The sequence below is a fragment of the Cygnus atratus genome, chromosome 25 (assembly GCF_013377495.2).
Source record: "Cygnus atratus isolate AKBS03 ecotype Queensland, Australia chromosome 25, CAtr_DNAZoo_HiC_assembly, whole genome shotgun sequence".
Classification (NCBI taxonomy): Eukaryota; Metazoa; Chordata; class Aves; order Anseriformes; family Anatidae; genus Cygnus; species Cygnus atratus.
In genome coordinates, this window is record NC_066386.1 from 3,779,743 (window position 1) to 3,806,835 (window position 27,093).

Sequence of the window (27,093 nt, forward strand, 5' to 3'; positions counted from 1 at the left end):
GAAAAGGGCACGTTAGGCCCATTCCTCTGCCTCAGTTTACAACAGGAGCCTCAAGCAGCCTGGGCGTCTCCGTTGACCAGACGCAGCCCACTGTGGGGCCTAGATGTGCCGCAGTTCTTGGACGTGATGTGAAATGCTTCTGACCATCAAGCTGAAGTTCTTCTCCAAAAACTTTGCCCCTTGTGTGCAGAGCAGGGGCTGGCGAGAAGCACAGGGCTGCTGACTAATTTTAGCCAGCCCTTGTTGCCAGCCCGGGAGGTGTTGCCTTCCTACTGCTACGTAAGGAGTCAGTAGGGAAATTAAAGGGGATTAAGATAACAAGGCTCTTTCGTATCCTTTTCCAGATGAGCCCAGCCTGAACCAGACATCATGGAATTTTGTAACGACTCCCTTAAAATGGGTTTGCTCAATTCAAGCTGGGAAAAGTTGACAGAAGGCGGAGATCATTCGCCTCCATTAGAAAGGGCCTTCGGTCACTCCAGACAGTTACGTCCCCGAGAGGCTCCATTTCTTTTAAATTAAAAAATAAAGCACATTGTGAGCTTCATGGTCTAAAGTCAGCAGTGCAAGTTTTACAGGGCTTCCTTTGAAGACAAACTGCCTACCTGGATTCGGGACCGGGCACCCTGAGACCAGAGCGAGGGTGACTCGAGTGTCCTCTCACTGTGCTGCTGCGTCGCGCGCAATTATTTCCACCGCTGTTTGCAATTAACGAGAGCGGCCCCCTCCAACCTTCCTGCCAGCTCCTCGGCTTCTTTTCCACCTCTCATGTGAAGTGCTCCAAAAGTGCTGGATTACAGCCTGAGCCTTAGTGAGAAACAGAAATTTCAGTGCTTTTCAAAGGGCTCTGCTCAAACTGACGTCTCCCTCGAGCTCCGGAGGGCTGGGTGTCCAAAAGGGAAGGTTGCCCGTTCTCCAGCTGACTCTTCCCAAAAAACAGCCAGCGAAGGCCAGCCACCGTGCCCAGGGCCGTGCAGCACAGCGATGCTCCTTGCCCACCTACCTACTCCCCTCGCCTGGGGCTGGTAGGTGCCGTTTCAACCTCAGCTTTGCTTCTTCAACCTCAGCTTTGCTTCTTCAACCTCAGCTTTGCTTCTTCTTTGGGACGCACGGAAAGACAAATTTTGGCTTTCCCCAAATGAAAGGAGAAAAAAAAAAAAAGGGAAGAAAATAGGTGGGGAAGGAAATTTTATTTCCAAGCTTCTAAAAGGATCTTACACACCACAGAGAGTAAAAAAATGCAAAACTATATATATATATATATTATATATATATATATAATTGACAGGGTCCTTTTAAGCAATTCTTCACATTATTCTAATGGTGATAGGCGATACCACTTAACCGTATATGCAATTTTCCTGCAATCCTGATCACTGCCAACAGCTGACAAAATTATTCTTGTACAAAATTTCCCCTATATTGTACAGACTTCTTTGCTTGAAGGTAGAGAAGGAGGAAAGAGAAGGAAATTAATCAAGAAAAAAATAAAAAGAAAAATCTCTTTAAAAAAGTGTTCCTGGATAGGGCTGGGTGAAAGCCGTGGGCTGTGACAGAGCACGGAGAACCCCACGCTGTGCCAGCCCCACTGAGCCCAGGGCTCTGTGCGATGCCCTAAATGAGCCCAATCCTGCCCAGCTGCACCTCTTGCCCTCAGCACCGCTCTTCCCCCACTCCATCCCACCAAACCTGACCTCAGCTTTTCCTTTGGGACTTCCCACCAGCGGGAGGAGTCGCAGAGGACGTGCAGCGCAGCATCCCCTGCGAGCCCAGGTGCTGGAGGAGCTGAACGCCTGCTGGGGCCAGGGATCGGGACGGACTCATGCTCAGCTCTCCAGGATCCGGCACCCACATCAGGAAAGAAAACCAACAGCTCCAAGCCAGAAAGGACCTCAAGAAATGAATGTGGACAAAGCCAAGACCGAGAACCGGACCTGGGGCAGCTCCAGGCTCTCTCTCGCCCTGAAATGTCGTGGCGGCTTTTAGACGTTGCCAAAAAGTAAACAAAACAAAAGGATCCCTTGTTCCCCTGTCCCACCCCCCAACAGTTTCTTAAACACTTAATGTCCAGCTTAAGTGAAATCAACAGATTTTAAAATCGACACAGGTGTCAAAAATGAGAGTAACACAACTTAGCTAGTTACCCTCATCTTCACAACAAAAAAAGTGAGCCTTGGAGGCAGAGGGCTACGTGAAAACGTCTTTTTATGGGGGTTCTGCCGCCTTGCTTCAGAGGTTATGGGGGCTCTTTCGGGTCCCGTTCCCAGCAGGGACCCCCCTGCAGGGCCTGAGCATCTCTCGCTACCTCCGGGCATCCTCTGTTCCGACCCCAGTGCCGGGGGTGCTGCTGCAGGAGCAGGACGGCTCAGCCCCGGGGCACGCGCGCTCCTTATTGCACAGCTCGACAGCGAGCAGGGGGCTCAGCCATGCAGCACCTTCCTCCTCCTCACCTACACCTTACACGTAAAACAGGCAACCACACATACCCCAGCCAGCTGTGTGAAAGAACGTATATATTCAGCACGCACTCAATACAGTATAGCAAAAAAAGCTATCGTTTCCTTAAAAAAAAAAAAAAACAAAAAACAAAACAAAAACCTCCAAAATTACCACCAAAAAAAAAATCCGAATTGGTGCCCACCCTACATCCCTTACGCTCGTCCTCCTGGCCCGAACAAGCAAAACCAGCCCTGCGCTGTCCCTGCCCTGCAAGGAAGGGTGGTGAGCGGGTGGGCGCGGGGGACGCAGGGCAGCTCCAGCTCTCGGTGCCTGGCCCCGAGCCTTTTCTTTATTTTTTGCTCCCTCCTCCACGCGCTTTGCAGTCGGGCAGAAACTGGCCAAATCTCTCAGGGGATCCGAGTGCCGAGCGGCTCGGGGAGCGGGGCCGCCGACCAGCGCTGCGCCTAACCAACAGGAGGATGCTTGGGGCTTCCAGTTCTCTGATCTGCTCAAAACCTGGGGTGCCGAGGACGCTCCCACCGGGGAGGTTTGCTCTGTGCTAACCAGGACAGGGACCAACGGAGCAGCGAGCAGGGCAGGATTGTGCCACCGGCCCGCAGGAAGCAGCAGCGGCTGCCTCGCCATGGCCGGATGCAGCCCGAGGGATGCAGCGGGGAGGAGAAGGGGTCGCATCACTGAGCTGTTGGGGTTGGGGTGGGGGTGTCCTTGATGGGGTCACCGCGACGTCTCTGCTGCCGGAGGTGGGAGATGAGGACGAGGAGGGGGAGAGGACCAGCGGGGTCGTGGGGCTGGCCCTCCTCGCACGCAGGAAGGGGAGGTAGATTGGCTTTGGAGACCTCTTGCCCAGGAGGATGTCTTCTCAGACACCAGCTCGTTTTCCGGGGGGAGCGAGCCCACCGCAGGGCCCTGAACGCCCACGCTTGCCTTCTCCCAAGGGGAAGGTGTCTCGGAGCCTGTTCAGGGAAAGCTCTTAAAGCAGGGGGCAACTTTCCCCTAAACATTTTAGCCCTGAAACCGCCTCCGTGGCTGCTGCAGACGAACACCCAGCAGCCGGGGACGAGCCCGGAGGTGGCGGCAGTGACCCTTGGGACACCCCGACCCCAGCCCCTCTCCTTGCCCCGCTGCTGCCCCTGCCGTGCTCGCCCTGGGGATAGCCTGTGTGATGCTCTCCATCCCCCCCTCCCCATCCCCCCATCCCCAGCGTCCCCCCTGCCGTTAGTCTTGCTGCTCGTTCATCTCCATGTCCGACACCAGGATGTTCTTCTCGGCGGCTTCGCTGGGGTTGGAGGTGGTGCGGCTGTAGCGGGCGCTCTCAAAGGCGCCTCGCTCCGAGCTCCTCCGCCGCTTGTACAGGTAGACGGCGATGCCCAGCAGGGCGCACAGCACCAGCGTTGACAGCACCACCACCGCGATGGCCGTCGTGTTCTCCGGCAGAGCTGCAGGGAGGGAGAAAGGCCAGTGAAATGCAGGCTGCCATTTCCCTATGTCCTGTTCGAGCCCCAGCCTGGCACACGAAGAGCTTCAGGTGGTGGCTCTCCGGATGGGTGGGGTGATAGGATGGGTCAGGGAGGAACAGAACTGCAGCGTTTTGGGGATGTCATGCCCATGGCAGAGCTCCTGGAGCAGGACAGCCTCTCTGGGTTGTTCCTGATGTGCATTCACATCAGGAATGTGAATTCCTGGGCTGGATCTTTAGGATCTGCTGCTGTCTGGGCTGGGTCTTTAGGATCCCACCAGAAGATGTGGCACCTTCTGGACAAGCCCCTCCAGAAGGGGCAGGCAGGGGAGCCCCACAAAGGGCTGGCCAGATATTTCTCCACAGAGGAGGACTGAAAGCTGCCCGCAGATGGGATTTCCCACCCACAAACACCATTCCTCTTGTTATTCATGCAATTTGGGCTGCAGCACGGCCCCACAGGACCAGGTCATGCTCCTGCTGCTGGGCTCAGCTGGAAGTGACGCTGCTGACGGTGCCACTCACCTGCCCTGGAAAAGCTGCTCTCCTCCACTGCAAAGGCAACACAGAGAAGTGAGTACGTGGCCACGACACCCTCCCCTCTTCCCACCATCCCACTGGGACCACTGGTGCAGACTTCATCACCACCACCCTGCACTGGAGTTCCCCAAAACGTGACTAACCCTGCCAGCAGGACAGAGCCCTGCCCCACAGCACCGTGCCCAGATCCCTGGCTCACCCCACACCAGCCCAGGCTCCGCAAGGGGGTCCCTACCTCGGGGGATCTTGCAGATGACCCCCATGGTGACGTTGGTGCAGGAGCCCAGGCGCCAGACGCCGTTGCTGCTCTGGATCCAGTAGCAGCTGTTCTGGCTCAGCATGCTGGGCCCCGTGTCGTGCTGGCCCCAGTTGGAGTAGTTCACGGCGGTGTTGTCGTGCCAAACCAAGGTACCTCCTGAGAAGTGGAAGAACTGGGTCTGGGGAGGCCGAAGGGGATGCCCTGTCTGTGCCCCGGTTCTGAAAGCAGGGGGAGGTGTGAGGGGGCGATGGGGAGGACCCACAAAGCCAGGGGAGGACACATGTGGCACGCCCCGCACAGCCTGAGACGCTGGTGCTCATGGTCACACCGTGGCACGACACCCCCCCCCAAGCTGGTGCCACCACTGAGGGCTTCCTCTGCTCCCTGCAGACCTGGTGGGAATCCATGAGGTTGCCCAGGGAGGGTCTAAAACCCCCCTCCTTCCTTTGTACCTTTGGGGTTGAACGTCATGCCCAGCCAGGCACCCTTGGATGGGCCCTCGTAGGCCTGGAGATGCTCCCACACAAAGACGTTCTCTGTCTCGTCCTGGATGGACAACACCGTGCCACCAACTGCGGAAGAAAGGGGGGTAAGAGGGAAGCCCAGGGCCTGGAGGGCAGAGCCTGGGAGCAGCGGCAATGGCGAGGACAAAGCCGAGGAACCGCTGCTGGCTGTGAACCTCGTGGTGCACAGGGAGCCCCAACGCAAAGCAGCGCTGGGGAGAGACGAAGGCTGACCAGGGCTGGCCTGGTACAGGGCTGGGGCCTCCATTCTAGGGTGTTGTGCTGCACCCAGGGGCAACCTGGGGACCTCTCTTCTCCCGCAGCCCCCCCCTACCTTTCTGGCACCTCCGCATGGCGTCCTTCTGCCCCAGGGTGATCTCCATGTGGAAGGTGTAGCAGTGGTCCCGGAAGGGGATCCACGATGAGTCCTCCAGCGACTTGGGGCAGCTGCCGCTGTAGCTCCACTTGTGCGCGCGGGTGGCACCTGTGGGGGGGACACACAATGTGTTCGGGTGGGGGGCACGGGGTGCTGGGTGTCCCACAGCACGTCGGAGCACCCTGGGCCACCCAGCCCCACAGTGACAGGGCTGGAGCTCCTGCAGAAGGCCCTGGTGGGATGCCACCTCCAACAGCACACAGCTCCCGCTGTGGGGCCCGCAGAGCCCCCCTGGCCGACCCCTCGCACCTGACTGGAGCTGGCAGATGCCGCCCTGCAGCTTGGTGTCACAGCCGGCCGTGCGCCAGCTCCCGTCCGCGTCCATGTAGGAGCAGCCGGCGACCTGCTGGGGCTCCCCGTCCTGCCAGTTGGCGTAGAAGAGGTTCTCCTCCGTCAGCCACGAGTAGCTCCGGCCTCCCTGCGGAGCCAAGGGGAGAGGCTGGGGGGCTGCTGCGACCCCGCCCATGGCCCCCAACCCGGGGGTGCCGGCCCCATTCCCTCACCTCGTTGTTAGCCAGCCCGATCCAGAGCGGGGCCCGCAGGCTGCTGACGGCCTGGGTGAGGAAGGCCTGGCTGTAGGGGTCGGGGATGGTGGCCAGGGTGGCATTGAGGGTCTCGCAGAGCAGCAGGGCCTCGTGCCACCTGAGGGGTTTCTGCAGGATGCGGTAAGTGCTGTTGTGGTAAAAGAGGGTGCCGGTGGGCGAGGGAGGGTACGGCGTCCGCGCGGGGCTCAGGAACGGGTCTGGGGGAGTAAAGAGACACGGTCAGAGGATGCTCCTGCATGTCGGGGGGTCGCCTCCTCGCCAAGCTGGGGTGTCCATGAGGCAGCGCCATGCATGCATGGGACATGTGCACCTGGCTGGGGAGTCCACGTCCCCAGGGGGGGCTGCTCGGTGGCGAGGTGCCGTCCCCACCTTGGGGCCGTCCATCAGGATGCACGTCCCTGTGGGACTCAGGCTGATGTGTGCAGGTTCGGGGGTGCCCCACAAACCATGGGGGCCAGGTGCTCCACCCAAGTTGAGCCCGTCCTCCTGCCCCCTCCCACGGCCCCATGCTCCCCCCAAGCTGACCCCATTGCTCCGAGCTCCCTGGCTGTGGCACCCCCACGCTGTGGGATGCTGGGGTGAGGCTGGCAGCCCCCAGCTCCGCTCAGTGGGGCCCCGTCACCCCCACACCCCCCTACCTATGCTCCGCTGGCAGATGTAGCCGTGCTTCTCCTCCACGCAGCTCCGGTCGTCCCAGCGCCCCGTGAAGTGTGGGGGGGAGCCGTGCCACACCACCACGCAGTTGGTCTGCACAGCCAAGCCCCAAGATCAGCACTGCTCCCAGCCTGTGTCCCATCCTACACCACCCCCCCAGCCCAGGGACCCCCATGCTGCAGATCCTGCGCTGCCCTCGGAGAGCCACCCCAGCACCCTACAACCTTCAGCCCACCATCAGTGGGACACCATGCTGAGGCCTTCTCAGGGTGGCAGGTGCCTCAAGCTCTCTCCTTCCCAGGGCAGGGCGATGCTATGGGGCAGGGCGTGGGGCAGCAGGGGGGGGGCTCACCGGCTTGTCACTGGGGCTGGAGGCGCTGCACCCCGAGGGCTCGCCAGGCGCCCAGCTCACGTGCCGCAGCGGCTCGCCCTCCACCCACTGGAACTCCTTCTTGGCATCGTGGAGGCCAATCCAGAGGTCGAAGGAGATGTTCGGCAGCATGGATGTTATGAAAGCTACGAGGGATGGCGAGGTGCTGAGGGCCACCCCCAGCAGCCGTGGGGCTGGTGGCAGCGGTGGTGGCCGGGGGGGACCTACCCTGCTCCAGTGGGTTGGAGATGGTGGCCAGCACGGCGCCCTGGTTCTCACACGCCTGCTTCGCCTCCGGCCACTTCACGATCTCGGCTTTGTCGCGGCCGTTGAAGCTGAAACACTGCACGGGCACCGGGGGCATGGGATGGTCTGGGGGTGCTCCCGCCCCACAGCCCTCGCTCCCGGCCCCAGAGCCCACAATCTCCCCCCTGCACCTTCTCCAGCCCTATCCTGCCCCGATGGTCCTCTTCCCGGGGTCCGTCCCCATCCCGCCCCACCGTACCTTGCTGAGGAAGGGGAACCAGCCATGGGGACAGCCCCCGCTTGTGGGAGCGGGCATCGGTGGCGGGGAGGGCTTCACGGCGGTGGCATTGCTCCGCTTGCAGATGTAGGGCAGCGCCGTCAGGCACTTCTGGTCCCCCCAGTCCTCTGCGGGGACAGGCAGGCCAATGACGCCCCCATCACATCGGGACAAGGTGCCTCAGCCCCGCCTGCAGCCCCCTGCCCCTCCAGTGCCGCTGGACCCGGCCCCTCACCTCTGCTGGCCGTCATGTAGACGCACTTCTTGTCCTTGTTGATGGGACGCGGCTTGCCAGGTGCCCAGGAGACGAAGTTGAGGAGGGACCCATCGGACCACCTGGGAAAGCAGGAGGCTGAGCAGTGACTTGGTGAATGCTACAAGCTGGCCGCAATGGGACCAGTCCCATGCCCGAACTGGGAGCGTGCCCCACCACTGCCCTCTCCTGGGTGAGGAACCAGCTGCCTCCGTCCCAGCATCTCAGAAGCACCAGTCCAGGACGGGCCCAATCTGAGCCGCAGGCGCTGAGCCGTGGTGCTCTCTGGGCTGGAGCTGGTGGCACGGGGACACACAGGGACACGGGGGGCTCAGCCTGGCCCTGACTTACTTGAACCTCCCGTCGTTCTCATAGGTGTGCAGCCCGATCCACCAGTGCTGCTCCTGGCCCCTGGAGAACTGCAGGACCAGAGCAGAGATGTCAGTGCCTGGAGGGCCCCGTGCATCTCCCTGGGGACAGCCACAGCCACTTGGAGCACGGGGCAGGACAGTGGGGGCTGCACAGCCCTCCTGCAGCTGGCAGTGCTCTGGGAATGCCCCGTGGTGGCATCTTGGTGGTGACAAGCTTCACGATGGAAACACTGAGCACCAAACCCGGCCACCAACTTGGAGCCAGGCTGTCCCCAGATAACATCCTTCAGGCAAAGGATGGAAGCCGTGCCAGGAAGGGACGCAGCGGGCACGGAGCAGTGCCGGGAGGCAGCACCCAGCCGAGCACATCTGCGCCCGGGGAGGTCACCGCCACCTCTTACCTTCTTCAGGTTCTGGCCCAGGAAGCGCAGCTCGGCCTCGCCGTGCACTGACACCAGCTCTGCCTGGAACCAGCTGCAGATGCGCTGCGCCTGCACCCACGTCGAGTGGTGCTCGAAGAACTTGTACTCGGCCTCCTGGTACTTCACCCACTCTTTGCTGCCTGCAGGCGGGGACCCGGCACCATGCTGCAGTGACCCCCCCACTGCTGCCACTGCGTCCCTGTCCCTTTATCTCTTTGCCCTGCACGGGTTTGGCCTCTGGGCTCCTCCCTGCGAGCGCAGGGGGCCAGCGTCCAGCCAGGGGTCTGATCCTGCCGTGCATTTGCAGGCAGCGCTTTCCCATTGCTGCTCAGCTTGGGTTGGGGGGACCGACCCCATGGAGCATCCACCAAGGAGGTGAGGGCAGGTTTGGGGATGGAGCTGGCAGCACCTCCATGCTCTGCCTGGCACAGGGATGCCCTGCAGTGCCAAGGCCGTGGGGACACCTCGGTTCCTGTCCCATCTCCCATCCCTCCTACGATCCTACACAGGGTCCCTTCTCCTCCAGATAACGCTGCCCCTTCCCGGTGCCCTGCAGCGACCGCAGCTCGCTTTGTGCTTGCTACAGATGGGAGATGCCTGGGGAGGACGGCGCGTCCCGGACAGACACATGGCCGCGGGCAGCCGCTAACACACCTTGGGTTGTGATCTCTGGCTCCTTCACATCAGCACCTGGGAGAAAGAAAGGAGAGGCCGTGAGCGGGATGAGGGGCTGGGATGCTCCACACCAACACCACCTGCTCCAAGTGTGCATGGTGCAGAGATGCCCCAAATCTCTCCAGGGCTGGCAGCAGCTCCTTTCACCTCCCCAGCTACCAAATTAGGGCTCATCCTGCCACAAAAGCACAGCTTGCAGAGGAGAGGCATCCCTGCAGGCTCCACCAACCCTCCCCTCCTCCTGCACAACCCCCTGCTCCAAAAAGATGCTCCGACGCGGTTCCTGCTCCCTGGCCCCCACGTATCTGCAATCCCTGACCTTGCCTGGCGGTACCTTTGGGCAGTTTGCAGATCCAGTCCAGCTGGGCTTCGCACTGCATCGGCATCCACTGCAGGGACGCCAGGTCCAGCACCGCGCAGTTCCGGATGTCGTCGTCGTCGTAGTTGCTGCGGTCAAAGTTGTGGTAGAAGAACTGGGGGGCCGAGAGAGACAGGTGGGGTTGGGGCTCCCGCGCTGCGTTTCCACCAGCGCTGGATTTGTCCCCTGCACCCCAAATGCCAACCGGGGCAGTATATTGCCAAAATCCCCCCGTGGCAGCTCTAATTGCTGCCTGCGGCGCTGCTGCTGAGTTTCAGCTTTGCACCAGGTGGGTGCTGGGCGCTCAGCACCCAAGCAGGGGGTGCCCTGTGCCGACTCACCCCCAGCCCGTCGCTCCACCGCCAGCTCCGGTCCCCCGCAGGGTCCCGCCGGTTGAGGCCAATCCAGAACCAGTGCTGCTCGTGGATCTCCGGCTCTGACTCGCTATGGGAGCCGGGGAGAAGTGGTGAGAACATGCCCAACCTCCAAAACAGAGGTTTTTATATTTGTACATTGATATATATTTATATTTTGGCCTTTTTTTGCTTGTTTTTTGGAGCCTCCTATCCCCATGACCCCTAAAGGCAAGACCCCAGATAACAGGCTCCCTGGTGCATGCAGGCTCAGGGCTGGAACAGTTTTAAATCCAAATCCCTCCCCAGATTTCAAGCACTTCTATCACATAGAAGGTGCGATGGTCCCAAACAATGCATTTTCTGCACACACGGTGGCACAGAGCCACAGGCGCAGGCCAGCCCCACCGCTGGGTCCCCATCCCCGTGGGTTCACACCGAGCACATTCACGGAGCGGGATGCGCTGGCCCCTCACCCAAAAATCTTGTTGAGGGTGTTGGCGACGAAGTGCTCCTCCTCGTAGCTGCCCAGGCTGAGCAGCTGAGCCCCCAGCTCCCGGCAGAACTCCTGCGCCGCGATCCACGTCTTCTTCTCTTGCAGCTTGTCAAAATTAAACACCTGGCGAGGGAGGAGCAGGGGGGCTCAGCCCCAGGACCCCACTCAGAGACCCCCGATCTGGGCGAGGAGCTGAGCGCCATCCCCACCCCGCAGCCAGCAGCCCCCCAGTGCTGCCAGCCCCTAAGCAACCCGCAGCGGGCTCCGGGCTGCCTTTTGCACGCACCCAAGCCCCAACGCACGCTCCTAGGATGGGAGGGCACGGCTGGGGCTCGCCGCCTCCCCTGGCACCCCTCACCTTGTAGCAGTGCCGCAGCTTGGGGTCCGCGCTCCATCCGGGGGGGCAGGCGCCGGTGAGGCTGGGCGTGGGGTAGGGGCTGGGCAGCTCGGGGTTCACCGGCGTGCCCAGGTTCTGCCGGCAGATGTACTTGGCCTTGAAGGTGCTGCAGTTCTTCACCTCCCACAGCCCCATGGAGCTGCCGGTGGCCAGGGCCACGCAGCCGCCCTTATTGTAACCTGGAGCCAGCCTCAGGGTCACTGCCGGTCCCCTCCCTGGGGCAGAGCCAGCAGGGAAGGGGATGTCCCCATCCCACATCCCACCCGCCGCCATCCCCTTACCGGGCTGGTCGCGGTTCCAGTGGGTGTACATGACCTCGTCGCCGCTCAGCCAGCGGAAAGCGCCCGTCTCGTTGATGTCCTGCAGCGCCGTCCAGAAATACTCGCCGTCCCAGCCATAGATGAGGCTGCTGACGTACGCCTGCTCGAACCTGTGGGGCAGAAGCCAGGAGCTGAGCCCCCTCGCCCTGCCCAGCCCTCGCTCCCATCCCACACAAAACCCTGCCGTGGGGCAAACCCCATCCTTGGGCTGCTGGCTCCCGGGGCGCGGTGCTGACCTGTTGGTGATGGTGACCAGCGTGGAGCCGTAGTCGGAGCACAGCTTGCGGGCGTCGCTGTAGGTGACGCGGTCCTCGCCCAGCCAGAAGCAGGAGGGGCTGTGCCACTTCCAGCCCTGGGGACAGGAGACAGCAGACATCAGTCACCCGGTCACCGCTGCGCCGGTCTCCACGCCTCCTCCAAGAAACCACCCCAAAGGCAGGGGCTGAGCTCCCCGCTGCGGGAGACGTGGGATGGGAGCAAGGTCCCACGTCCCCTGCTGCCACCTCCGCCTTTTCCTGGGAGGTCTCCTGCCCCCGGCCGACCCGGCATGACCCGGCTCTGCTCCAGAGCTCCCGCAAAGGAGAGGGCTGCGAGGAAAACAAACACCCGGGGCAGCTTCAAAGCAGCAGAAATCGCTCTCCCCGCCAGCGTTCGGCCCCGCCAGGGTGCGGGGAGGGGAGCACAATCCTCTGCTTATGCGGCGGGGCCAAACGGAGAGCGAGTCCCACCGCAGCCTGCTTTAATCGCTCGCCTTGTTGATGTTGGAGCCTCTCCGGAGCCGGAGACACAATAGCGCCTGTTTTCTGCCAGAGCAGTGAGCGGGGCGGCAGCGCGGGGAGGGACGCGGGGGCTCAGCTGCGCTGGGAGAGGGGATGCGCACGGGGTGGGAGAGTAAAGGGTGGGAAGGGTGAAGGGGCTCGGCTGGGCAGGTAGGTGGCCCCAGCTCAGAGACCCTCCTGATACAGTGGGAAGCATCCCTGGGGTTTTATCTGTGTCCCCAGTGACATCGGGGGACATGTGCTGTCAGCACAGCGGGGAGGGAAGCAGAGGGAGGGATGCAGGAGGGTGCCTGTGGGAGGAAAATGACTCCAAATCCCATTTTTGTCCCGAGTTCCTTTCCCCAAAGTTAGCAAAGCCAAGCATGGCCCCTCTGTAAGGCCGTTCCAAAAATAAAGGGTTCGTGCTCTAACTGCGTGTGGTCAGGAGCCGGCAGGGCTGAGCGTGGTGGCACGGCGCCACCAGCACCTCCTCCCCAGCTCCCGCTGACACTGGGGGTCCTCCTGCTCCGGTGCCACCCAACCTGGCCCGGTGTGCCAGCCCGCCTGGCTGCCACCCTGGCCCCGAGCCCTCGCAGATGCCAACCACCTGCCGGGGTTTGTCTTTGCAGGGACGGAGGAAAGGTCTGGGCGAAGCCGCACGCGCAGCCCGGCAGCACCACGAGGCCTGTTTGCCAGGCTGGGCGCGAGCGAGCGCTGCCTGGCTCTCTGCACAAAGGCAGGGAGGCACAAAAGCCCCTTCCAGCAGGTGTGGGAGCTGCGCGGCCTCGTCCCCGCCAAGCTGGGGAAACTGAGGCAGGGCGCAGCTGGCTGAGACGCTGGGGTGGCACAGCCCTCGGTGGCTGTGTCCGAAATGCCCGCGTCCCAACAGACGTGGGGAAAACGAGACGGAGAGCACGAGTTTTGCAGCGAGAACGGTGTTAGTAAGGGCCAGGAAGTGTCGGCCCCGTCCTGACAATGGTAGCACCATGTTCCCCTGCAGGAGCCCTGAGCTTTGTGCATCTCAAAGCCAAGATGCTCCCTTTACCCTGAATCCGTCGGGTGCAGCCTGATGCCAGCCCAGAGAGATGCCAGGAGCCCAGGGCCATGGGGTGAAGGTGACCAGCACCAATGCACCAGGTTCCTCCATCCCGTCCCATCCCGTCCTGTCCCATCCCATCCCTGTCCCATCCCGCTCCTGCATGGAGCCGCTTTGCTGCAGCGTTTTGGCACACCGAGAGGCAAGGCGAGCAAGCAGGAAAAAAATAAAAATAAAACTTCCTTGCTGGAAACTCGTGCCAGACCAAGGGGGAGGATCTTGGACGATGGAGGCATTTTTTTGCCCCAATTTCTTCCCATGGCCTCATACAACCCCGGAAGCAGGGGCTCAGATCCCCGGGCACAGACCTGCAGCTCTGGGTGTGCCAAGGGTGCTTCGGGGCTGTAGTTTGGGAATTCCAAGGAATTGGCCAAGAAAGCAGAGCCCTGTGTCCCCCTCACCTTTCGGCACCCGTGGTCATCCTCCTCTTTCTCCTGGCTCACCCGGCCGGGCTTTTTGCAGATAGAGGGCAGGGTCTGGTTGCAGGGGCTGTCATTCCACCTCCCTTCCTGGAAAGGGTGGAGAAGAGCAGGATTGAGCCCAGCTGACAGCCCAGGGAATTTCCCAGCTCAATCCATGCTCCATAGATTTCCCTTCCCTGCGGCAGCCCCCAGGCTGTGCTGGATCCTTCCCCTCCCAAGAGCTGGGATGAGCCAGGTTCAACCCAGGCTCCCCCGGGTGCCCCATCCCCATCCCTATGGGGATGCTGCAGAGCTGCAGGATCTGTCCCCTGCCCCATGCCCTCACCGGTCCCCAGATGGTCACGCAGTCCTCCAGGCTGTCGCGGAAGTTGTTGGGCTCGAAGGGGTGCCAGTAGGTGAACCTCACGGGCGTCCCGTCCGACCACTCGAAGTTCATCTGCAGCTTGAGGTCGTTTAGGCCAATCCAGAGCTCCTCCACATCTGCCAAAACAGGAGGCAAAATCCCTTCCGCCTGGCTGAAATCTTGCAGAAACCCTCCCGAAAAGGCTGCAAAACACCTCCCAAAACCCTTGCCCGGCAGGGGCTGCAGGGCTCAGCCCCATGCCATCAGGAGGGGCAAGGATGCTCTATCCCCACAAAGGGGCAAACAGAACTAAATTTGCCAGCAATTTTTGGTTTTCCCCCTATTTCTGCATTAATCAAAGAGGACTAGTGATGGGGCCATGTTATTTTCACCCTGGTGCTGCAGGCTCCTGGGAATGGCTTTTACATCTGCTGGATGGAGAATGTGCCTGAGCAACCCACTGCTTCTCAGCCTGGGGTCTCCACACTGTTCACAGCCACTAATTAATTTTAATTTTCCATTACACAGAAGTGGCTTTGCATGGCTGCAGAGATTGGACAGGCGCTGTCCTGCCCAAAGTCACCCAGGGCACCGGTGTGGGAGCTGGGACCAGAGCCTGGACCCACACCACGTACATCGATGCCCTCTGTGTCACAGCACGATGCATCTCTCTGAGCGTGAAGGCTCCTGGACTCCACGTTTGGCTCTCCCAAATACCCCAACAGCAAACCTACAAGCTCTGGTGCTGCAAAATGCAAAATTTAAAGGATGCCAGCGTTCCCCTGGGCAGGACCAGGGCTCCTCATACCTTGCTTGATCTGCTTGGTGACGAACTCGAGCTCGGAGAGGGTGTGGATGCTGACCAGGTCCCCCCCGCTCCGCAGGCAGGTCTTCTTTGCATCCTGCCAGCTCTTCTTCTCCCCCACCAGGCGGTAACAGTTGGACTGGAAGGATTGCCAGCTGGGCTCGCAGTCCACCTTCACCTCTGACCATGAGTCTGGCAGGAGAAGAGCAGCTGAGGGCTCCCGTCCCGCTCCCCAACCCTCTGCGGGGCACCATGGTCCCACGGGGCTGCTTGAGCGCTCAGAGAGCGCCTTGTGCTCTGGACAAGAGGCCAAGGTGTGGGAAAGCTACAGCCAAAACCAAGCAAGGTGCAAGCAACGGTAGCTTTAGAGCTCTGGAAACAACCCCAAATCCCTTCTGTTTGCACAGATTCGATGCAAGAGCAGAGCCCGGAGATCTGGGAAAGCACCGGAGAGCTCCCGTGTCGCTTGATCCCTCTCCTAACGCCCAACCTGTGACTGCACCGAGCACTGAGGTGGTGCTGCTCTGGGATTTTCCGAACCTGTTCCCACCCTGGGACACCCTGAACACCTCCACCAGCTGCCTTGGCACATGGGCAGTGTCCTCTGGCCGCATCAGAGCCAGGATGTGGCAGGGAAGCAGGGCTCTCTGCCTGGATTTACTCCCTGGGGAGCGTGGGGCGATGTTCAGCCTCCCCGCCAGGGTGCTCAACCTCCCCGCTCACCCGTCAGGAAGGGGTCAGCGGTGGCGTTGGGCTTCTTCTTGCAGACGTAGGGGAGGGCGATGCCGCAGTCGCGGTTCTGCCACCCTCCGGACGACTCGGTGCGGATCACGCCGCAGTTCTCCTCGCTGGGGTTGTCGGGCTGGTCTGGAAAAGGGGCCGAGAGGGGGGGACAGGGTGCTGTTGGGCTCGCAGGGTGGGTGCAGCTGTCCCCAGCCCTCCTCCCAGGGTATCTCTGTCCCCACGAGTGCCTTGGGGTGACGGCACTGGGCACAACCAGGGCACGCCTTGCGGCGGGTCCCTCTGCCCCCCGAGCATCCCCTTGGGGTTAGAGATGGACGCGGGTAAATTAACGCCACCCGTGTCCTCCGCCCCGCTCCAGCACCGAGCCTGCCCATCAGTGGCAGGCAGTGCCCCTCGGCACAAGGATGCTCAGCCCAGGACACCCGGTCCCCTGGGCAGCCCGGGCCACCTCCCCGCTACCTGCCCGTCCCCTGCCCCACACCGCGTGCCCTGCCCCACTGCAGCCCCCCCGGCCGCACGCAGCCCCCCGGCTCACCGCTTTCCCAGTTGAGGTACTTGAGCGGCGAGTTGTCCGACCACTGCCAGCCCCCGTTGATGTCCAGGTCGTTGAGCCCGATCCAGAGCGTGGAGCTGTACCCCGTCAGCAGCCCTGGGGCCAAGGCAGAGAGAGGGGCAGGATCAATCCCCCAGCTCCAGCAAGGCCAAGCTCAACCCCAGCCCGAAACCATCCCCAGACCACCCGACCAAGACAGAGAGCCCAGCCTGGGGCCACTGATAGCCACGGGGCCACCAGCTCTGCCCCGGGTGGCGAGGACATGGGCGCAGCCAGCGCCTGGGTGCCATCGTGGGGCCACCGCGCTCACCGTTGATGTAGGTCTGCTCGTGGATCTCGGTGATGCTGAGCAGGTTGGCTCCCTGCTGCTCGCAGCTGTTCCAAGCCTCCCGCCAGGACAGCGTGGACTGGAAGTTGAACTGGTAGCAGCTGTTGGTGAGGTGGTCCTTGTCCCAAAAGGTCTCGCAGTCGTTACCTACGGGGACAAGCAGTTGGTAGGGGCAAGCACCCAGCACTCCACCCCCCCCCAAACTTCAAAAATAAAGACTCAAAAAACCCATATCCCACAAACCCCAGGTGCTGGGGAGACACTGGGGATGCTCCTGCATCACCGGGAGGAGGGACGGGACGCGCTGCCCCCACTTACTCTTTATGGGACAGAAACCCCATCGCTCGTCCTTGCCGTAGTCCTGAGTGGTGGCGCACCAGAGGTGGCCGTCCTCCCGCCCCGTGCTGGTGCACTCGTGGAACCACTGGTTGTCGTACTTGAAGGGGATGGTGCAGGGCTTCCCGTGCGAGTTGCCCTGGATGGTGTAGATCTCTGCGGGACAAGAGGGGCCCCCTCCTGAGGCTGCAGCCAGGGGGCAGCTGGGGGGAGGTCGGGGTGATGGGTGTGGGTTTTCCACCCCAGTGGGGGCTCCTGGGATTCCCAGATGGCCTGGTTTCAGCTGGGACAGTTCCTTTTCTTCCTAGTAGCTGGGATGGGGCTGCATTGGGGGTTTAGGAGGAAAGTAACGCTGATAACACCCCGATGCTTTAGCTGTCGATGAGCGGTGCTTACGCTGAGCCGAGGACTTCACCGCTTCAGGTGCCAGTGAGGGGCTGGGGGTGCACAGGGAGCTGGGGGGGGACAGAGCCAGGAGAGCTGACCCCAACTGGCCCAAGGGATGCTCTACACGTGGTGTTACGCTGAGCAATAAAACCAGGGGCAGCTGCCCAGGGAGGCTGCGGCTGCTCGGGGACTGGCTGGGCGTGATCCCACCCGCGGCGCTGATCCCATCGCCCTGCTGCCACCTGGTTTTGCAGCCCCAGCAAGCCAGGGACAAGCTCCCTGGGCAGGATTTGGGGCTGCTTCCCCTCCCCTCCATTTTGGGGCTGCTTTTGCTTACGGGCTAACCCTACTGCTAACACCTCCTGGGTCTGAGCACCAAGGCAACGGGGAGGAGGAGCAGGGGGCTTGGGAAGCACCCAGGGTGTGGAGTGCAAGCCTGACACCCAGTAAGGCATTACCGGAGTAGGGCACGGAGCACAGATCCTCCTCGGTGCCGTACGTCCTCCACTGCGAGCCGCGCGCCTGGTCCCCTCTGTCCAGCGAGGAATTGCCCGGGCGGGCGCCGAGGTGCTGCGAGAGCTGCTCGCCGAGGCTGCGGCAGCTCCAGCGCATGTTGACGGACTCGCGGTCGCACTCGTAGGTGGCCAAGGGGTGCAGCCCGGCCGTGGCGTTGGCCCCGTGCCACGACACCCCCAGGCACTGCATGGCCCCCACGTTGAAGAGGCGGTTGCGCGAGACCCATTTCCACTGCTGGGCCGGGGCGCTGGCGTTGCAGCCCTTGGTGAGCCGCACCAGCGAGTCCTTGGTCTCCAGGCAGCCCTGAGCGCCCGCGTTGTAGATGAGGAAGACTTTGGAGTCTGGGGGGAAAGAGAAGGGAAAAAGCATGGGGAAAGGGTTAAAGCACGGCCAGGGGGTTGGCACCGCGCTTGGCCCCCCCCCCGTCTCGGTTCCCTCTCCACACATGGCAAGTTTTGGGGTGCATCCCTGCGCACAGCACCCAGCAGGCTGCGGGACACCATTTGCCTCTGGGTATAACCCCAACGCCTGTCCTGGGGTGGTGGCTGCTCTGGGCACCCTGACAGGCATTTGCACCGAGCTGAAGCCTCCTGGCACCCCCAAAAGCACCAGCAAGCAGCTCTTGGGCATCAGAGTCAGCACAAAGAACTCGTCCCCTTCAGCAGCAGCACTGGGGCTGTTCAAATCTGAGACCCCATCAGCAGCATCCCGAGGCAATGGTGCTCAAAACAAGCCCTGTGCCAGCACCAGAGGAGCCACACCACCAGCTCTGGCACCAGCCATCTGCTCCGGGTAAGGAAACCAGAGCAGGAAAATAAGAGCACGGCCATCATCTTCACCTGTGTCTGGGGATGTGTTAAAAAGCCGCGGAGCAATCGAGGTTTGGGAGGCAGGCGTCCCCCTGCATGGGCAGGACGTGATGGACAACACTTACACGGAGCCGCCGCTCGCACAGGCACGGCCCTGAGTGCAAACACGCAGCCTTGTGTCGGGACCCTCCGAAACCCCAGCCCGGGTGCTGAATGCTGGCCTCCAGCACCCCCACGCCACCATCCCCACTCGCCATGGCCCAAACTTCCACCCCCCTGGCATTTTCCTGCGCTCTCCCTCGCAGGAACACATCTCCGAGGCCACCTCATTCCTTCCCATCTCAAAACCAACAAAAACCAGTAAAACCATCAGGGCTCTGCACTGGGGCATGGCTTCCCAGGCAGCTTTGCTCCAGCTGATGCCTTGCTTCCAAAACCTCTGCCTGCTTCTTGCCCCCACGCCCCAGTGACCAGCAGCACGTTGAGAACACTACTTTTGCTTAGTTCTTTTTTTTGTTTGTTTTAATCAACCAATTTTTTCGCTACAAACATCACGAGAAGTCAGAGCCTACTCACAGGCCTGGCTATATTTAGCTTTGGTTGCTTTGGTTTTTTGCCACTATATGAATTTTTTGGCCTGAAAAGGTTTTCGTTTCCTATTCACCCAAAGCTTCCCCCTGCCCTGGCCACGCTGCTCCAGGCGGCTCCGGCAAGCGGCTCGGCTCAGCCAGCTCTGCTGACTTGTCTCTGCGAGGAGGAAGAAATGGAGGAAGGAGGAGAAACGACCAGAGGGCTTTTTGGTAGGCTCAGCACAAAGCTTTGTGCACCTCGACCTCGCTCCAGAGAACGGCTGGCCCCAAACACACAAAACTGGAGCCTGCTTGCGCAGAGCTCTCAGGGGGCGAGGGGGGCGCAGGCTCCGTGCGTGCACGATACCGAAAGCCAGGGACTGGAAGAAGAAGAAGCCTGTTTGCTTCTCCAAAGAGATTTTTTTAAATGCCGGCAAGTTCCCAACTAAGCAAAAGCTCTGCCGGGGCTGGGGCGCGGGCTGTGGCTGCAGCACTGTGCGGGGAGCCCAACGCCAGCCCGCTGGTGCTGGGAACAAATCCTCCAAGCCGTGAGCCCCGCAGCAGCCGTAAGCAGCAGGGGTCAGCAACGGGACACCCTCCTCCGCTTATTGCTTAACCCGGCTCTGCAAAAAGCTGCCCCAAAAATTCATAGCGGGTGGGAAAAACCCCGGGGAAGGGGTGTCGGGGTGCTCAGTGCCCCAGTATCTCCATCTCCATTGCTGCCAGGTGCCGGATCCATGCCTGTCAGGGCTGCACCCGCAGCACTGCGTGGGCTCAGAGGAAGCTGTCCAGACTCTAGGGGCAGCCTGGGGCCGGAAAGGCACAAAAAAGCTCTAAAAAGGGACAAGGTGGAGTTTGGAAATTACAGCCTAAGGCTTTGGGGCTAAAGAAAGGTCAGGACGTTACCTGCCGGCACCAGGCTCTGTCCCAGCGACGCCGCGATGGCCTCAGCAAGCTCCTGGAGGCACCAAAGCAATGCTGCAGGTGCAGCAAAAAGCTGCTCAGAGCCACAGGTCCTGGGTGTGCTGCTGAGAGCTTTCACCTGGGCGAAACAGAGAGCGAGCTCTGGCCTAGCTGCTGCCTCCTGGGGCACGGGTTTGGGTCACGAGCTCGTGCCCGGGCTCGCAGGAGGAGCAGGGAGCTTCGCTGGTGCCAGAAATCTTTGTTTTGGAAAAAAAAAAATTGAAATCTTTGATTTGAAACCTTTGATTTTTTGAAATCTTTGATTTGGAAATAGAGCTGCTGGAGCTGCATTTCCATGAAGGACAGGAGCTCTGTACAGAGGCACGGGAGCACATCGTGCTCCGAGCACTGCAGCACGCGCTGAAAGCTCCAGCAGGAGCCCGGTGCTCTGCGGTGCCGCAGGCGGAGTGCCTGGGGCATGGGGCACAGGTGTCCGGCCAAACACCTTCTCCCACGCCGTTATCCCGCAGGATAAACCCAGCCCTCGCAGGGGTCAGCCCCGGAGGAGCAATGCTCTTGGGGTAAAACCCCAGCCTGGTCCACGCTGCAACAAAACTTGAGTGAAACTGAAGATTTCTGCAAAACACAACTTCACCAGTGCCCTTAAATCATCGTCCAACGAGGACACTACAGGGACAAAACCTCTTCTGAGTCTGTGCACAAAAATCACCAGCACTACCCTCGACAGCGACGGAGCAGCTATGGGTGACTCCTTTCACCCACAGCTCCACATGGGTGACTCCTTTCAGAGATGCTCCGTGGGTTTTTGCACCCAATTTTGGAGATGAAAGAACTGGAGAGCAGGGCACCTGCTTGATGCTCTGCCTGGAACGGCCAAAATTCGGCCAGGGCTGGGTGCTGCCCCTGTGCCTCTTTATCCTGCATCCTCCCGGCGGGGCAGCTCAGAGCAGCCCTGTCCCGCTGCCTGCCCGCGGCATTTTCCCGTTTGTTTGTTTTCCTGCCTCTTTAAAAGCAAGCTTTTAGCCACCAGAAAGTCCAAACCAAAAGGATCTCAGCGCAGCCCTTCCCACGACGGCTTTGCCACCGCACGGCAATTAAGGAAAGCATCGCAACCTGCAATTTGGGGACGTGGGCAGCACAGGCTGAGAGGCCACGGAGGTGGCCCTGAGCAGGGCCGACGATGAACGTCGGCTCCGTGGGAGCAACCAGGGCTGGGTCTCGGCTCCAAGCCCTGGGAGCCAGGTCCCTCATAGCCCCCCCGGGGGCGCAGGTGAGGCTGAAGGCTTCCCGATTACGTGCCGGGTGGCTTGGCGAGCCCAGCCCAGCTCACGTGCTGTCCCCCTGCCGTCCCACTGGGAAGCAACACGGCAGCCCCCAAGCCCCCTTCTCCAAACTGCTGATTTTTCATCCTTTATTGCTGCCCAAAGCTGAGCAGTGGTCCCAAAACCCACGATGCAAAGCTGGAGGAGAAGCCGCGGGAAGCAGCAGCTCCTTCACAATAACATCCATGGGGACATACCCAGCCCAGGGGGGAGATAAGCACCGAAGAAGCTAAAACTCTGGAATAAAACCAAGAAAAAAAAGAAGAAACCCACACTGTTCTCATCAGACACAGGAGGGTTGCACCCGGCAGCGAGAGCTCCGCACGCAGACCTACGGACACGCAGGGCGGGAGGGAACTGCAGGCACAAGGAGAGAGACCCAGCCCCAAAATCCACGCCCTGGTGACATTTAGGGGTGCAGGACACCAAAGCTTCACCCCATTAGGGGCACAGGAGGGTCCCCAGCTCCACCTTAATTTGGGTTAGGTCTTCTGGAGGAAATCCCCCTTCCTTTGAAAAACAGGCCCAGAAAAGCCCAGCATTCTGCACCCCAGTAGTTTGCCCAGGTTTTGCCATAGTTTGGCATCCCCTGCAGACATCCCCAAGGTTTTGGCATGGAGAAGAGCAAAAACATGGTCATGAAGAGCAATTTTTGGCCAAAGGGAGCCCAAAAAAGGAGCCCTGTAAGGGCTGGGAACACAGCGGTGACAAACGTGGCCGTGGTACCCATGGCCCACGGCATCCCCGGGCCATAGCAGCACGCGGCTCCGAGCGCTCGAAGCCAGGCACCAGGATAAAAGAGGGGTTCTGTTGCTGCTGCTGCTGGTTTTTAAATCCTAATAAACCTCAGGGAGCAGGTCTCTTGTCACAGGGATGACAGCAAAGCTCGCGATGCGGGCGTGTAGCACCAGAACCCGCGCCCGGAGCCCGCAGCGGCGCGGCGAACACCCGCTGTTGGTTTATAGGGTGAGAGCCCCCCGGGACGAGCTCCTTACTCGGCTGCGACCCGAGGAGGCCACCTACCACCCTGCTCATTTTCTGCTGCCTTGGGGAGTGTCGGATCGGGGCCACGCAGCGCGCTCCAGGCTCCCTGCAGGCATTAGGTCCGTTCTCCCCGCACCCGGCCCGGGATGCAGACCTAAGCATAGAGCTGCGTTCCCTGGGGGATGCTGCCCGTGGGCAGGCCAAGCGACTTAACCCACTTGTGGAAGGGGACAAGCCCCAGCATCAGCCCTCCATGCCTAGCACCTGGATTTTCCCCCCAAATTTCCCCCAGCTCGGCTCCAGGCTCCAGCAATGGGCTGGGGAGGAGAGCCCTGACGCACGTCCCCATAAACGGGGTGTAGCAATTGGCTGAAAAGTTACACTTTTTTCAACACTAATAAACATAATAATAATAAACACTGATAATCATGCACAATTTTTTCCTTCCTTGCTTCTCCAGCATCATTCCTCACACTAACACCCCAACTTGGGCCACCAGTGCTCATTAACCTCCATTTTAGCAAAACAAGGCGTGTTTGCACGGCAAGGATCACACCCCGGGTGCCCCAAAGAAATATCTACTTTTTTTAAATGGACAAGATGTTTGAAATGAAGCTTTTCTTCTATTTGCTCAGCCCATGCTCACAGAGAGTGCTGGGGTTAATGGGGCCATTTTGCAGAGCACAACATTGCTGTGCTGGGATTCACACAGAGAGCACAGAAGCTCTCCATCTCCCCATTCCCATTTTCATCTCCATCCTGCAGACATGCTGTTTTACAGGAAACATCCCATTTGTGTTCCTGTTGTGACAGCATAAGGCACAACGCAGCTCCGAGCTCTCCCTGGGACTGGGACACGAGAAGCGTCGTGTTTGAAAAGTGCCTCGTGCCCCCTGCAAGCACCCATACCTCCCCTCCCGGGCTCGAGAGTTCGCTCAAGAATCTGCAAGTCAACCCACTAATCGTTTGCTAACCCTTAATTATTTAAAGATGGGTCCTTTAAGAAAAAGAGCGTCTGTGTGGGTCTCTTTTGGGCTCCAAGCAATCTGAAGAATGAGAAAAATGTGATGTTCCGCGGGCTCGGCACGGTTCAAATTAATTAAAACCCTGCTCCCCGGCTGCACGTGAGGAGCAGCAGCAGGAATCCTGCGGCTCGCCGGAGCAGCCCTCGGAGCAGAGCGCGGCTGCCACGCGTGCGCCTGTGTCGCCACCCCAAAATCGTCGCTGGCTGCACGCAACAAACCCGACCTGAGCAGCACCCGCTGCCCTTCCCCAGCACCCGCAGGGTACCGGAGCTGGGGTCTCCTGCTATGGGTTTGTAAAAGCTGATCCCACCGGCGGCGATTCCAGCCATCAGCAGCCATTTGCTTTGATTTCACGGCTCATTTTACCCCCGGGAAATCTTGAATTGGAAGGACTGCACAAGGAGCTGCGAGGCCAAGCTACGTTATAACGGCTCGAGAACGTCTGCTTGTGGTTTACGGGTTAAAAGAAAATCGAAGCTGCACATAGGAAGGCGCGGGGCAAGTCGGGGTCACCCCAAATGCTGATCCCAACCCTCGCCATGGGAGCCAGCCCAGGATGGGGGCAGCACCTTCACGTAGAGCACATGGGAAATATCCCCGGGCATCGCACGGCCCTGCGTGGCTTCAGGGGCAGGGGGCAGCTTTGCATTAAGGAATAAATCTCATTTGCTTGTCATTCTTTTAGTTCTTGCGCAAGCAATCCCTTCTTCTGCCTGCCTCTTCCTCTCGGCCCAGCTGCCTGCTGAGGCTGCAGGCGAGCTCCAGGCTTCCCCCGGCCCAGCACCAGCCTGCGGGGCTTTCACCCAAAATCCGACACCGCCGTTCCCCCTTCCTGCTCCCAAGTAATCCCAGTTATCATTTCTCGGAGCCACATTTGCCGTGCAATAAGCTATTTCCATTGCAAAGAGGAAAATGGGGGGAATTTCACGCGAAGCCTGCTGTGTTTATTTTAAAGGCTGTAAATTCTTCCCTGGGTCCCTTCCGTCCCCTCCCCACCCTGCAAAGCCGCCGTGGCAGCCCCTGCCTTCAGCCACAGGCGCTTGGCCCCATGCAGGGGAGCTGCGCGGTTTGGCTGGGCGGAGAAGTTTTCCCAAAATTTACATTTTTTTTTCAGCCTTTCCCAGTGCAATGGGGAGGCTCCACTGGCAGGGGAAAAGCGGTGCCATCAGCGAGGTCCCCGAGGCCCCTGCCAAGGACCTGGATGCAGAGAGCATCCTTCCAAAAAGAGCTCACCAAGGGGACATCAGGGATTGATCCCCAAACCCAAGCAAGGACCCTTCCCCAGCTGCAAACTCAGCCCGGCACTGGAGACCTCAGCGTCTGCCTGCACGCAGCAGGCACCTGGGACGTGGCAGCTCCGTCAGCGCCGTCCCATCCCCATCCCAGGTGCCAGCTGGGGGAAGATGCTGGGGAGGGCAGCAGAAAAGCAGGGAATAGGGTGGAGGGAAATGAATGAGCATGGAGAGACCCCAGGGAAAATGAGCATGGAGGGACAGAGAGGTGCAGAAAGGCAAACAGCACCCGCAGGCTCTGCGGGGCTCCCTGGAGGACCGGCAAACGCCCTTAAATCCCATCCCCTATAGAATAAATAATAATAAACGGCGTTCCCAGCCCTGCAGCAGCCGCGCACCCCAGTCCAGCCAGCAGTGAAACCTGGGCTGGGGGAGCTCAAAGCCTCCTTGTTCCTCCCCGGCCCCGACGCGGGACCGCCGCTCGCTGCCGCGCTCCCACCTCGCCGCGCTCCCACCGACCGCAGGGACAGAGGTGCCTCTGTCCTCGGCGTCACGCGGGCGAGGGGAACGCGCCAGACCTGGCTCCTTCCAGCGGCAAAGCGGCCGGGATCGGGCCCGACGGGTAGCCGAGCCCCGCAGAAATCAAGCAGCCCCCCCAGCGCTGCAAAAGGAGGGATTTGCGACCTCGAGAAAAGGCGTTTGTGGAGACGAGAGGAGGTTTAATGGGAATTTGGCTCAGGAGAGTTCATCGGAGATGGTCCCCACGCAGCAGCAAAGCCTCTACCGAGTGCCCCAGCACTATGAGGACTTCTTCCCCATCGCCCCATCCCTTCCCCAGTTTTTAGGCCGTTTCTCCCAGCCGGGCCTCCGCTTACGCTCCTGGGCCAGATCCTGCCCTTGGCATGGGGCTGCCTCCGAAGGCTGCACCGCAAAGGGACCGAAAACCCCGCTCTGCCCCTGGCCAAGGTGGCAGCTCCCTGTCCCCCTTCCCTGTCCCCCGTCCCTGTCCCTGCTCCTTGTCTCCCGCTGGCAAACGCCACGGGGCAGAGCGGGGGGCCGGGGGGAGGAGGGCAGCAGCGCCTCCCATCCTGCCATTTCCAAATCTGCTTTGGATTTGCTGAGCGTACTCTAATAAAACAGGCCAAGGGTTTACGTTTGTTGTTGTTCGGGCAGAAGTAGCGAATTTCGAATTTTTTTCATTTTTTTGAAAGAAAAAAAAAAAAAAAAAGTTTTCTCGATAGGGACAAATTAACCGAAGGGAGCAACAAAACCGGTGCCTTGCTTCTGCACCGGGCTGTCCCGGGATGAAGTGGCTGAAATGGCTTCGCCGGGGGGGGCGGCCCCAGGAGCCCCCGGCATCTGGCACATGGTGTCTTCGGAGGGTGGAAAAAAAAAAACACCCAAGAGCCACGATTTATTGTGAAAGTCCTGCAAAAAGGGAAGCCTGCAAAGACCCACTTGGACGTGGGATTAATAACTTTAGGGGGGGGGACGCGGTGGGAGGAGGAGGAACCCCAAAAAAAACCCTTCAGCCCCTCCCCGGGGAGACAAAAGCCCGGAGCGGGGCTGGGGGCCGCTGCCAGCCCCTGGCCCCGAAACCCCCCGGTCCCGTCCCGGAGCCTCCCCGAACCCCCCCCAGAGCCTCGGAAACTTTTCCCCCGGGCTCTCCAGGCGCTGCGTGGCCGTGCGGAGCGGGGAACTGAAGGGGGAAAAAAAAAAAAAAAAAAGCCCCAAAACGGCGGCGGATCGGAAAAAAAAAAAAAAAAAAAAAAAAAAAGGCGGCGAAACCAAAGCCGGCGGCGGGGGCTAAAAACAAAACGCGGCGGTCCGAAAGGCGACCGGAGGGAGATGGAGTAAAAGGAGCCGAGGGGAAAGCGAAGAAAAGCGAGGGGGTGGAAAAGCCAAAAAACCGCCCCGGAGCCCAGCGGCCCCCGCCCTCCCTCACGGCCGGGGTCCCCCCGCGCAGCGCCCCGGGGGCTGAGGAGGGAGGATTTGGGGGGGGGGGGGAGGGATTTAGGGGGCTCCCCCCGAGCCTGCATCGCTCCTGGCCCCCCACCCCAAGAGCTGACGGTGGGGAGGCGCGGTCCCACCTGGGTGCGCAGCGCCGAGCACCAGCTGGAGGCCCAGGAGGCAGCCGAGGGAGGCTCGCAGAGGCCGCGGCCTCCGGGGGCGCCCCATGCCCGGAGCTGCCCCGCCGAGCTCCGCTCCGCGCCGGGGCCTCGCCGCTTCCCTCGGCCGGGGGACGGCGGAGGGGCGGGAGGAAGGAGGAGGAGGAGGAGGAGGAGGAGGGACGCCGAAAAGAGGAGGGAAAAAAAAAAAAAAGTTAAAAAAATATATTAAAAAAAAAGCAAAGTCGGAGGGGGGAGCCAGGGCCGGCCTCAGACACTGCGTCAGCGGGAGCCGCGCTGCCCTCGCCGGTGGGCCGGGCCCTGGAGAGCCGGGGGGGGCTGGGGGGCCGGGGCCGGGGCTGGGAAAGGAAGGGACCCCCCCCCCCCCCAAAAAGGGACACCCTCATGAAGGGACCCCCCCCCCGAGAAGGGGACCCCCCG

At 60.8% G+C, this 27,093-nt stretch overlaps 1 protein-coding gene across 1 annotated transcript; it reads right to left on the reverse strand.

The window, feature by feature from the left end:
- Positions 1-1,175: 1,175 nt before the first annotated feature.
- MRC2 (mannose receptor C type 2) lies at positions 1,176-26,785 on the reverse strand. Its single transcript, XM_035567991.2, has 30 exons — positions 26,635-26,785; positions 17,622-18,020; positions 16,759-16,932; positions 16,423-16,587; positions 16,095-16,208; positions 15,539-15,682; positions 14,819-15,007; positions 13,993-14,147; positions 13,647-13,754; positions 11,628-11,743; positions 11,353-11,501; positions 11,033-11,250; positions 10,655-10,797; positions 10,167-10,269; positions 9,802-9,940; positions 9,447-9,482; positions 8,772-8,932; positions 8,351-8,418; positions 7,982-8,082; positions 7,729-7,874; positions 7,452-7,566; positions 7,206-7,369; positions 6,838-6,946; positions 6,158-6,396; positions 5,904-6,072; positions 5,553-5,702; positions 5,168-5,287; positions 4,692-4,871; positions 4,442-4,468; positions 1,176-3,896 (listed from the first exon to the last, which is right to left on the reverse strand). Exons 1-30 carry the CDS (start codon positions 26,720-26,722, stop codon positions 3,676-3,678), a joined length of 4,410 nt encoding a protein of 1,469 aa, XP_035423884.1. The 5' UTR covers positions 26,723-26,785; the 3' UTR covers positions 1,176-3,675.
- Between the last annotated feature and the right edge of the window lie 308 nt (positions 26,786-27,093).

Coding starts and splice junctions, on each gene's coding strand:
- MRC2 (XM_035567991.2), bottom strand. CDS start 26,722: ATGGGGCGCCCCCGGAGGCCGCGGCCTCTGCGAGCCTCCCTCGGCTGC. Junction 18,021..26,634: donor GCTCGGCGCTGCGCACCCAG/GTGGGACCGCGC, acceptor CTTTCCCCCCAG/ACTCCAAAGTCTTCCTCATC. Junction 9,483..9,801: donor GATCTGCAAACTGCCCAAAG/GTACCGCCAGGC, acceptor TCTTTCTCCCAG/GTGCTGATGTGAAGGAGCCA.